This window comes from Tauraco erythrolophus, chromosome 1 (genome assembly GCF_009769465.1).
Source record: "Tauraco erythrolophus isolate bTauEry1 chromosome 1, bTauEry1.pri, whole genome shotgun sequence".
Classification (NCBI taxonomy): Eukaryota; Metazoa; Chordata; class Aves; order Musophagiformes; family Musophagidae; genus Tauraco; species Tauraco erythrolophus.
In genome coordinates, this window is record NC_141465.1 from 36,360,428 (window position 1) to 36,373,353 (window position 12,926).

A 12,926-nucleotide genomic window follows, 5' to 3' on the forward strand; every position below is an offset into this window, starting at 1 on the left:
TGCCATCATGGGCCTCTGCTCAGATGGGATAGCATCAGCTTGGCTCTTCTGCATGCAGAGGAAGGAAGAATAGATAACTGACAATGGGCACTGCTGTTAAGAACCATGCAAGTGTTAATTGCCTGTAATTGCTGGCAGCAGCTCCCTTCCTCCAGGACCAGAGAGCCAAGCAGATTGTGTCTGCCAAGCCTGTGCTTCACTGCTGTTGTCCTGCCTGAAGGACAGCAGACAAGATGGTCATGCCATCAAAATGGATGGTCTTATCCAAGCTTTTAGAGGGCCTGGAGCTGGGCTGCAATAAGCCATAGGCTCAGTGGGTGCCTATAGTAGTAAATAAGCAGGGGTGCCAGACTCCATACTCAGTATGGCCTCAGGCAGGGCACTGCTGTCCTGGGACAACTATGCCTGCCACAGACAGCAAGCTGCTCGCTGAAAGGAAGGTTACTTGTTTTAAACAAAGATGATTGGGTATCCATGGATACTTGTCTGAAGACAGACATTCCTCACTTGAATTTAAATAGATGGAGAATGGGTGACAGGGGTGTTGCACAAGGGGAGAAAATCCTGAAGAGGATCACACTTTTAAAGCATTTGAGCAACGCCACATTAGAAAGGAAGAGGTTGGGTCGTAGGGTAGTTCTCCAAGTGACGCCTACCAAGAGACTGGAGTAGTTCTGGCATTTTTCGAGGCACTGCGGTTCTGTTCTCACAATGTTAAGAGCTGAATATTTCATTTCAGGACTAACTGTCCCTGCAAGTACAGCTTTTTAGATGAAAACAAGAGGCCGACTCCCCGGCGGGATGTACCATCCTACCCAAAGGTACCACGCAATGCTTGCTCTTCCCAGAATCCTACCATGTGCTTGCCATCCTGACAAGTGCTGGTTTACAGTGCATGACTCCCTACCCATCTACCTCCTAGTTATTCTAAACCCAGAGCCTGATTCAAAATCCCTGGAAGCTGATGGGAAAAGCTGTCATTGTCTGCAGTGACTTAAAGTTGGATCCTCAGTAGTCTTTAATACTCGAATGTTCATTAGTGTTTGAAATGTTAATGAATGTTTTGCATTCATCAATATTTAACACTCTTTTGTCTAGTTATATTTGTTTATTCTCCATGCTTGTAGCAAACAATCAAAAATAGCCTGTAATGTTGTACTCTAATTGAAAATAGTGCCGCTGCCTGTTTTCTCCTAATGGATTAATTTTTAATTTAAAAACTAATTTATGGGATGCTTCACCTAGGGAAACAAAGAGAAAATGTGACATTGGATTCTCTCCAGAATGATTCATTATCCCTGTGAAAATGAGTTAGTGTATTTGCTAGAGAAAACAGTAATGCTTGAAGAAAAATGTCTACTGGGCAAGTACAAGTACAAATCCACAGTGATGAATGATGCTGAAACCATGAAGCACACAGAATCTTTGGTCCTAGCACCAGCGGTCTTTTCCCACAAGAATTACTCAAAACTACCAGGTTATGTCTGCTCAGTGCCCAGCTCACACCTTGATGAAACACTGGCTCACCCATGTGCAAATCATAGCACACATCAAAGCTGCTTGGCCACTCTGAAGTTCACATGGTCTCGTGTGATGCAGGTGTATGATACAGACATGCATCCTGGCATATTTGTCTTCGGGCCTTACAGAGCAGCGAATTACAGGTTTTGCTATTTATTCTGCTCTGCCTAGCAAAAGTGACCTCTACGTCTCTGAAGCAGACATCGTGAGTCTTAAATTTCTTTTAATTAACTTTTGCCCAAGAGGCTTGTGCTCCTGACACGTTTTCGCAAAACATACCGGTTCTAAAACAGATTTTTTCCCTTGATAAGTATATATTTTCAGATCAAATTTTGATATACTGCTATGGTATTAGGATCTTGAATTAACAACAAGTGCTACAAAGAGTTGTGCTGACTGACTGCAGAGTAAACTGGTAGTCTGTATTTCTGTATCATCTCTAGACCAAAGCTCATACGAGTTTTGGTTTCAGGAGCTTGGGTTCTGTTTGACAGATTTGTGAAATTTGTTGGTGCTGGATTTGTCCAATGTCAGTGAGGATAGGAAGTGATGACTATGCTCAAAGAAGACGTCTTTACAGCACTGTTATCAAATAACAAATGTGAACTGCTAATTGACAGATTTCTTGCAGAATGTAATATTAAATGTACATTACATATGCAAATGCAAAAATTATTGCCTTCTCAAGAAGAAAAATTAATCTTCAGTGTTATTCTTTTTTGAATTAATTATCAACAATTTGATGGCTCAGAAAATTTCATTCACCTGCTCAGTACAGTAAGCCCAAACTAATTAGACACAGCCAAGGTAGGTGAGCCAAGTAAAGCTACAAGGTTTTTGTGTCCCAGAAAAACTCTGATCAATAGAGTCTCAAAAAAAAAGATTCAGTAGAGTCCACATCTCCCCATGTCTTTTAAGCCTCCACATTCCTTTTTTTCATTTTGTATACAAATTGTAACTAGCTGATGAGCTTGATTTTGTTTTAAGTCTCTGAGCGTAACGATAAAAAATCACTTGAATCTTGCAGGCTGACAACCAATTTGAAAATGTGGGCGTTCTTGAAAAAATACTCAAAATGAGAATATAAATCATCTGAAAGTAAATACATTATACCCACCAGCTAATTTAACACTACAAGCATAGACACTTCAAACTGTTCAGCCATGACTGGCTGCACGGAATGTCACTGGTGCTCTGCAGGAAGCAGAGCCAGTGCAGCCAGAGATGGATCTGTGCCCTTTATGTCCCCTTTCTGGATTTACCTGCAACCCCATCTATAACACCTCTGCTCTCCTCCCTTTTCTCCTAAACCCTCCACCTCCCTGCTCTGTAAGGATCTCCACTGATCAGCGCCTGCCTGTTGGTACCGTGAGCATCCCTGCATGACCAAGAGCAGCCGGTGGGGAGGGAAAGAAGAGTTAGGCAGGCAGAGGGAGAGATTAGTTTCTCTGTCCTTGGGAAATACAACTAAACCTGGTGTGAATGGCACCCAAGGAGTCTCAGGGATGTGCAGACGGCAGGTTCCGTGTCAGGGCAGGGTACCCTCGCTTACACCAACCGCCTTTTTGTCTGCAGTACATGCTGTCCCAAGAGACCATAGAAGCACTTCGGAAACCAACCTTTGACGTCTGGCTGTGGGAGCCCAACGAGGTAAGGATGCCGCTTTAGCTGGGTTAGCACTCTTTCTGAGTGCCAACAAGGCCGGAATAGCCCTTTGAGATGGTCTGCAAGGTTTTCTCCCTTTTCTGCCCCTTAATCTCTATATGTTTTTTATTTTCATATCACACCAGAATACGGTACTTGTTCCCTACAGATACTAGATAGATTATGCTGATTGCCATTACCTGATCCCTCTTTGTTTTTTCTTTAATCTCTTCCTAGTAACGTCCCACAACAACCAGGGCACTATCACTACTGCTACATGTGTTCTCTTGTGCCATTTTATTTTAACAAATCAATCCCTAGCAAAGTTTGTGCTTAAGCACATCATCAATAACTCTGCTCAAATCAATGAAGCTGCGTGCTGCTGTGTGAGGCCAGGCAGAGGTGCATGTATTGATTCATATCCTTTTAGACAAGGATTTTTCTGTGATGCTTACTGAACAGTTTGCAAAGCTGCATGCATGACCTGTTAGTATTTTCTTATTGCTTCATTTGCTTATTTTTCTTATTGCTATTAGTATTATTCGTTGTTCGTCACTCATATTGCAGAAGGTTCTGGAAGGCCAATATATAAACCTCTGTAGTAATGTGAAGGAGAAGGATGTTTCTGTAATGGCCACCTTAAAATGTGCTGTAAAATTAGATTCAGCAAATACAAGCAAAGCTCACCTCAGAAAAATGTAAGAGAGGACAGGACTAAACTAGGGGCTTAGTGTTGGGTTTTTCCCAAGGGAAGGATCGAGTTGTTCTAGCAGCACTCCCAGCAGCAATCACCTTAATTACCTTCTCAAATAAGATGTTGTGCATACAAGAGTCATTCTGGCTCAGCATCTGTAGATCAACATGACAAGAAAAAATACCCCATACTGCACCCACAGGAACAGCATATTCCCTTCAGAATATTTCGTCTGGCTGGCACAGTTACAGAAGGACTCTCTGGTGGCTTTGGGTCCATCTCCTATTCGCAGAGGCTGGCAGCAATTCCCTTGTGTGGCCCGTGCCAAGCTGAGGCTGGTGCTGTGCAGTTACCGCTCCTTCTCCAGCCCTTTTTCTCTGTACTATGGCCGTACAATTGCTCAGGCAAAATGACTCGCCCTCAGCTTTTAAATGCCTGTCAGGTCTTTACAGCAAGAGAGAATTACAACCTACCAGGTGGACGATAACACTGTTGGCTCATTGTTGTTCTGACTATTAAGAAAGAATAGGGAGAGACAAAAACCATTATCCATGAATTCTTGTGTGCTGAGGCATAGTATTTTAGCACAGTAACTTGTTCAGAGTACTAGGAAACACTATATAGTGGCATGAACGAGACTAACAAGAGGGTGCGGAGATTAGACATGCCCTTCAAGGAGGAGTGCTGCTCAGAAATAAATACCATACAAGCTCTAGCGAGCCAATCACCATATGGGTTTATCTCACCCTTTTAGCTCTGGTTTATGTTTACAGAGAATATTTCAATTCTGTCAATGCTTGTTTAGCAATAAGCATTTGCCCATATGCTCAATGTAGGGCTGGCAGGTTATAAACCGTAGTCTTCTGTAAGCAAATTAATAATGTGCTGTGCAGCATCTTGGTAAACAGAGCCATGCAGCAAGCTTGCATTCTGTTTCTCAAATGCCCACTCCCTTTCAAGCCTTAGAAGAGTCCAATATTCAAGCATTTGCTGTTAACCAAGAAAGCTAAAAATGAAAACTGAGATTCTAATGTGTTGAGGGGCTGGAGCTTTGAGACTTAGAGTCACCCTGCCAGTCACCCAAAGCTGTCTTGGCAACAGCTGGAAGGAGACAGGCATTTCTGAGGGTAATTCAGCCCTTCTGGATTACATTTATTGTCTTGGAAAGTCTGTTTTGAAACTATTGCAAAACATATATTCTACCTCAGGGACTAGGTACAAGACAAGGTGGTCTACAGCAAAATGCAGGTCTTGTGATCTGAGCACTATTCAGCTTGTGACATTGCCCCTTAAGTTTTGCAGGAAAGTCACTTTCTTCCTCTTTGGATGACTCAAAACCTGCATCCTTGTTACTGCATGAAATTATGTATATTCCTTGGATGAATATAAAGTTTCATTAGATTAAATAATTTTTTTTTCTGGAGTTTTAGAGAGCCTAAATAACAGAAACCTAACTAAAAATATCTCCAAGGCCATATTTGTGACATTATACTCATCATGTTAAAACTCCTGGATCAGTCTGCAGTCTAAAAACTGCGTCTGCTAGTATAATGGCTCCATTTCATCCCCTGCAGATTTTACTTTCAGAAATGGGAACGCAGATACATAAACTCCTGAACTCCTGGAAGCCTGTTTGTTTCTGATCGGTGGCAGCTGTTAAGTGCCCAGACACATCATATTATCGATACCTTTCTTTTGCAATATTTTCAAACCCAGAAAATAACTGGGAATGGTAGTGCTAAACTACCTGCACCCCCCTTCCTACTACAGAGCAGATGTTGTCTCAAAAGAACAGCTCGCCTTTGCATTTCCCCTATTGGGATTCATAGTTACGGTTTATAGGAGTGGATGGTCACAAACCTGCTGTAATTTTGTAGTGTTAGAACAGGAGATTTTTTATTAATAAAGAAATTTGAGTTAAGATAGTGGATTTAGGAACTCATGAGAAGTCATAAAGAAAGAAGATATTAACATATATCTAGAATAAATGTTTCTTTAGGAATCTCTTATTTTCTGCTGTCATTTTCTATACAGCTAGGGCTTGATCTGTTTCTGTACAGCTAGGGCCTTTGGAATCAGTGGAAAAACTCCCACTGATTTCATTGAGCTTTAGAACATATCCCAACTGATTTAGAAAAATTACAATTTTTTTTTGTGAGAAGGAATTGCTATGATACACATGAATCACTATTACTAAAGAGAGCTGGTGTGATTCAAAGCCCTGCACAAAACCTATGAAGTCAACAGCAATCTGTCTACTTCAAAAAGCTTTCAGAACCTCTCTGTCTCCCCTCTTGCACTGTCTTTAATCATGCAATCTCTGAACATGTTTCTTTCATCTTAACAAGAGGGCTCTGCAATTATTTGATGCTTGCAAGGAGTAAATTCACTCTGCAATGTATCGTAAAGTAAAGTGATATTTACCAAGCCAATAACCTATCTGTTCCTGGCTGCAGATGCTGAGTTGTTTGGAACATATGTACCATGATCTTGGGTTGGTAAAAGACTTCAACATCAATCCTATCACGTTAAAGAGGTGGTTGGTAAGTATTTCAAATTACTGATATTTGCAATTTCAAATTTAAAAATCAATAAACAAAACATTTAGTCATGGAATTAACTTGACTCACATGAGTAATCCCACTCAAAGCAGTCAATCTATAAAAATTCTTAAAATTTAAGTACTTCAGCAAATGTGGTAACAGATGACTTTTTTTTAACTGTTTTACCTTTGTTTGATGAGCTTTCTATTACTGAAATCCGTTCATTTCTGGTTAATGCTCTTTGTACCTAACGTAAATGGAAACAAGACGAATGACTTCAGATATGGCCAAAAAAAAGCTAGTGTGTGCAATAATCATTAGATGTGGTAAATCACAACGAGTAAAAGAGCAAGGCAGGGAGAAAAAGGAATTGCTGAGAAGTTAAATAACTTTTTTTTTCCTTGGTTTTTAATGTTGAGCATGTTGCAGAGATGCAAGACATGATAAAAATAAGATCATACCACAACTAAGATGTCTAAAAAAGAAATGCTGGAGTATTTAAAAATCAATAAGTTATCAGGTCCAAGGGAGAGTATAAGAAAGAATTTGCTAAAAATCTGAATAATGTATTGACTTTCTCAGAAAAAAAAACCCAGAATATTCCTGGAGAACTGTAGAACAGTAAATATTTTACTCGTTGTTTAAAAAGGATCTAGGGATAGCCTGAAGAATTATAGTTAGTAAAACTTACATCTCTACCTGACAAATTGATTGAAACAATAATTAAATACATCACGATGTGAAGTTCATTGTACAGATGTTTCATAGAATTCCTGTAGAAAAGAATTATATCTCACTAATCTTTTCTAATTACCTGGATAGTAGGGACAGAATAGAGGGAATTGTTTTACATGATTGATGTAGACTCCCAGAAAGGCCTGAACAAATTCCACAAAATCAGAAGGTGGCTAGGAAACACAAAGCAAAACACTGGATTCATCATATCATGAAGTACAGAAAGAGCAAAAAGCACCGGGGCACCAGGGTATGCAGGGCAGTGACGGTCACTAGCATTTAAGAAAGCCCCATTCTGAACAACGAGAGGACTTCACTATGTATTTTCTTCAAAGGTAAGACAGGGTGAGATTTCCTTTCTTAAGCACTAGCTTCGCAGAAAGAAAGATGGTTTAAAAAAGCCCCAAGGACTCTGCTTCAAACTATGATACCTCCCCAGGCACAGTACGGGCACCTGTTTGAACTTGATGGGTGAGAAAAAGCCACCTCATGCATATGCTTGCTTTCTTGCTCCCACGTCCACCAGCTACAGAAATGTTCCAGAAAGGGAAGGAAAGGATGACTAATACAACCCAATCACTCCAGTCCTTCAGTGCTTTGAGTTAGGAGTCCCCTGAGATGCTCTGAGCTCCGCTGCTGGATGTATACATCACATCTGCGCAGTGTTGTACGATGTCTGTGCGTGATCGTGGTGTCCATGTGGAGGTCATGAGATACTGTCTACTACCTGTGAGCCTGGCTGGCAACGCAACCATATTGTGCCATTAGTCATTCATTTTAAAATAACATAGTATATTTCTCAAGTCCTTGCTGCAGAATACTCTGAACAGCTTTTGCAATAAAGCCCCCAAATACTGAATAAGCATTGAAAACCCACAGTTATTCTGATTTCATCCAGAGCTTTAAGGCTTCCTAGAAGTCAGGTCTCAGGTTGAAGGTTTGATCCTGGTGGGGCTTGAGGACTCTTGAAGTAAATTGACCATTTAGCTGGAGAAAGGGACACTAATTCCGTCCATGTCATTAATTCAGGCTCAGTAATTGAAGCACGTGCATAAGGGCTCTCTAGGGTCCAGGCTACAGAGGATTCAGCAGAAGGGGTCCAGCAGTGCTGCTGATGCTTGGCTGTTTTGTGCAGGACAGGATACCAAAGGCTATCCAGTACATTGGAAGAATGACTGTGGCATGTGTTAACCCAGCTGCGCCAGCTTCACTCAGCTTGCTGACACCAAATTTGGTCAGCAGTAAATTTGGCCCGGCTGACAATAGCAAGGACACATGGAAAGACATGCTTTAGCTTCCATTTGTAACAAGGGCACATAGCCAGGATCTGTAGAAAGGTAAAACACACAAAAATCAGTCCCATGTGTCCATATGGCTAAATCTCTCCCATGCTGCCTAGCGTAGGAAATCCGCACAGGTATTCTAGTGCGTGTGCATTTGTGTCTTCGCTTTGCCAAGCAACACATCCCGAAGTGCAGCCTCTGAGTATTTGCAAATGAAATAACAACTACATTTCAGCCTTGAAGATTTCAAAGCTGCAGTTTGCATTCAGCAAAAGAGGGGAACGGGGATGCTCTCCGAGTTCTTTTCATACCCCAAAGTCACCATTTAACCACCACACAGTTTAAAATACAAATTCATGATGAGGGCACAGAGTCCTATCTGAAGACTGAGATGCACTTGCAACTGTGCTGGGATGTTTACCCATTGCTAGCTGGTATGAGAGAAACTGCTATGAGCTTTACCTGCTGACAAATTCTTGAAAGGCAGTAATCTCTCACCCTCCTCCAGGAAGGCAGAGAGTGTCAGAGGGCCTTGTGCTGTCTCTCTGTCCTAGCAGAAAATAATACTGGGCTCCGCAGGCTCCTGTAGGGACATACAGTGCTTCCAGGGAGGCTGCAGAGTGTATATAATCATGTTTTTATAAAGAAAGAGGTCTCCTGTCTCTGACTGCTTCATTCTCTCTCTCTGCAGCTGTGTATTCATGACAATTACAGAAACAACCCCTTTCATAATTTCCGGCACTGCTTCTGTGTGACCCAGATGATGTACAGCATGATCTCACTCTGCAGCCTCCAGGTATGCCCCCCACCTCAACAGTGTCACTCCATTTCCATCATGAGGCACATGTTCGTCCACAGAGCATCACGACACCTGTGCCACTTTTCTTTCAAGACAGGCCACCAGCTTGCTAGGAAGAGCTGAGCTTTGCAGTAGCTGCACTTGTTCAGTCCCTGGGGAGAGAAGGAGAGGTGTTGCATTTCCACCTCTGGCTACCCACTCAGCCATCTCATCCCAGACCACAAGCACCACAGCTTTCTAAGGCTGCTGGGAAGCTACCTTCACCTCCTTGGACTCGATAATCTCGAAGGTCTCTTCCAACCAGACGATTCTATGATTCTATGATCCTGGATATCCCCAGTTTGTACACTGAAGATCTTTTGACACTGATAGCATGAAACATCTATGAATCAGATCCAAAAGCCTACTGAATTATGGTCTGTGAATATGGCCTTCATCTGTGACACAAAATGTTCCCACAAGAGGTTTTCTCCAAAGGTATGCTTGCACCCAGGTCAGCATGGCAAATAATGTCTTGCATGTACTCTATACGATATTCTAGCCACACTACCCAAGCTGCAGAGGCAAAGGCAGGGACTGGAAAAATGAAGAACTGCCCACTGTAGGAGAAGATGAGGTTCCAGATCACCCAAGGAATCTGAAAGTGCGCAAGTCCACGGGAACTGATGAGATGCATCTGCGGGTCCTGAGGGAACTAGCAGACGAAGTTGTTAAGCCACTATCCATCATATTTGAGAAGCTGTGGCGGTCCAGTGAAGTTCCCACCAAATGGAAAAGGGGAAACATGGCCCCCATTTTTAAAAAGGGAAAAAAGGAAGACTCAAGGAACTACAGGCAGTCAGTCTCACCTCTGTGCCTGGCAAGATCATGGAGCAGATCCTCCTGGAAAATATGCTAAGGCACATGGTAAAAAAAGGAGATTATTTGTGACAGCCAACATGGCTTCACTAAGGGCAAATCATACCTGACAAATTTGGTGGCCTTCTACAATAGGGTTACAGCCTTGGTGGATAAGGGAAGAGCAACTGATGTCATCTACCTGCACTTGTCCAAAGCAATTGACACTGTCCTGCATGGCATGCTTGTCTCTAAATTGGAGACACATGGATTTGACGGATAGACCACTTGGCCAATAAGGAATTGGCCGGATGGTCACACTCAAGAGTTGTGGTCTATGGTTGATGTCCAAGTGGAGACCAGTGATGAGTGGCATTCCTCAGGGGTCAGTATTGTGTCTGGTGCTGTTTAACGCCTTTGTCATCAACATGGACAGTAGGATTGAGTGCACCCTCAGCAAGTTTGCTGACAACACCAAGCTGTGTGTTGTGGTTGACATGCTGGAGGGAAGGGATGCCATCCAGAGGGACCTTGACAGGCTTGAGAGGTTGGCCTGTGTGAACCTCATGAAGTTCAACAAGACCAAGAGCAAGGTCCTGCACCTGGGTTGAAACAATCGCTATCACAAATACAGGCTGGGCACAGAAGGGATTGAGAGCGGCCCTGAGGAGAACTTGAGGGTGTTGGTTGATGAGAAGCTCAACATGAGCCAGCAATGTATGCTTGCAGCCCAGAAAGCCAACCATATCTTGGGCTGCATCCAAAGCAGTGTGGTCAGCAGGTTGAGGGAGGTGATTCTGACCCTCTAGTCTGCTCCAGTGAGATCCCACCTGCAGTACTGTGTTCAGCTCTTGGCCCCCCCAATAGAAGAAGGACATGGAGCTGTTGGAGAGTTCAGAGGAGGGCCATGAAGATGATCAGAGGCCTGGAGCACCTCTCCCACGAACACAGGCTGAGAGAGTTGAGGTTGTTCATCCTCAAAAAGGGAAGATTCCAGGGAGACCTTCTAGCAGCCTTCCAGTACCTACAGGGGGCCTAGAAGAAAGCTGGAGAGGGACTTTTTACAAGGGTGTGTAGTGATAAGACAAGGGTCAATGGCTTTAAACTGAAAGACGGTAGACTTATATTAGACCTAAGGAAGAAATTGTTTTCTCTGAGGGTGGTGAGGCACTGGAACATGTTGCCCAGAGAAGTTGTGGGTGCTCCATCCCTGGAAGTGTTCAAGGCAAGGTTGGATGGGGCTTTGAGCAACCTGATCTAGGGAAAGATGTCCCTGCCCATAGCAGGGGGATTGGAACTAGATGATTTTTAAGGTCCCTTCCAACCCAAACCATTCTGTGATTCATATTTGTCCTGTACTTTGTCCAAAACTATAGACATTTATTTTCATTGACTGGATAACCTGTGTTTGTATGTTCATTCATTTCTATATAAATCAGATTTTATTCAATTAAAAACCCCCTTTCTTCTCCATAGTCAAACATTTCAGTTACTGGCCTAAGTCTATTTTTTTGCCATTAAGAGTATGAAGAAAATCTTGCTTTAATGGAAGTTCATCCTATTCAGAAGCTGTGGGAATGCAATGCTTAATTTTTCTCACTCTTATCATGACTGTAGTTAATGCAGAATGCAATGGAAACTAAGCTGTCTTCCAGCCCTCCCTTGACTAATCAGGATGCTCAAATGACTTATAAGAGACTGTACTAATATATTAGTGCTTTTATATGATCTCTGCAGTAATAGCAAGTTTCAAGCAAATTGCCTCCTCCGAGCTGCTGTTATTTAATGCAACAAAGGCAAATCTGAGTCATTTTTACTGGAAGGGAAGGCAGAATTCTTTTTCTTGACTGAAGTAAATTGATCTATGGAAAAATACTTCATTTGCTCAGATTTACATTTCTCTAAAAAGTAAATGTCAGTGTTTTTTTTCACTTCTTTTCATTTATGGGGATAGGGGAAGTAGAAATCGTAATACTACATTAATGTTTTGTATTTTACAGGAGAAATTTTCCCAAATTGACATCTTGATTCTCATGACTGCAGCAGTGTGTCATGACTTGGACCATCCGGGCTATAACAATACGTAAGTCTGTCTCTTGCTTTCTCTTCCCTTAAAATTTGTTGTGAAGGTAATACCAGCTGGCGTTTTTGGTAGATCAGCCTTTCCTTCTCAGAGCTTGAGCCGGCCACAACCTTCCCCCAAGGCCCTGCCGTTCATTTATATGTGGGCCAAGGCAAAGCTTCATGCAGAAAACTCAGGTCTGGGTTGGGGTTGCCAGTTGTCCTTGGCTCTGTAAGGAAAATGTTTTTTCAGATTTCTATTCCAACACTTTCCCCTACTCCTGAGAAAATAAGGTGAAATATTTTACAGCTGAGAGAGAGGACATAAATGACTGATAGAGTCCTCCATAGAGGACTCCATTGACTGATAAAATGCAAAGGGTGATTTAACTTACACATTATTTCATAATTATAAATCATGAAGTGCGTATTATTCTATTTATTACCATGTGAGGAAATTAGAATTGTTGATCCATGGACATTTTTGTGTGCATGCATGTGTGTGTGAAAAAGAAAGAGAATCTAATTTCTTTGTAGCCATTCATTAAAAAAGGGCAGAACCCAATTCTGACTGGGATCAGTGAGAATCTCTCTGTTGATGTTAGCTGGGGTTGAATGAAGCCCAGGTAGTTCCTTCTGTGTGTGTTCTATGTCATTTTAAGCTACAGAGACTAGGTAAAACAAAAACAAAAACAAAAACAAACAAACAAACAAACAAAAAAAACACAAAACAAAACAAAAAAAAACCCACAAAGAAACACACCAACCCAACAGACGGGGAAATAGTGCCTGAGATGATATTAAAGTAA

General features: G+C 42.1%; 1 protein-coding gene across 4 annotated transcripts in view; it reads left to right on the forward strand.

Moving 5' to 3' along the window:
- PDE9A (phosphodiesterase 9A) overlaps window positions 1-12,926 on the forward strand; it is a 50,972-nt gene that overhangs the window by 32,134 nt on the left and 5,912 nt on the right. For all 4 annotated transcript variants that reach the window (XM_009987206.2, XM_009987214.2, XM_086608333.1 and 1 more), the window contains 5 exons: window positions 740-821; window positions 3,097-3,171; window positions 6,316-6,402; window positions 9,112-9,216; window positions 12,057-12,139. In XM_009987206.2, coding sequence (XP_009985508.2) covers window positions 740-821; window positions 3,097-3,171; window positions 6,316-6,402; window positions 9,112-9,216; window positions 12,057-12,139 — 432 coding nt within the window. The remainder of the gene's footprint in view (window positions 1-739; window positions 822-3,096; window positions 3,172-6,315; window positions 6,403-9,111; window positions 9,217-12,056; window positions 12,140-12,926) is intronic.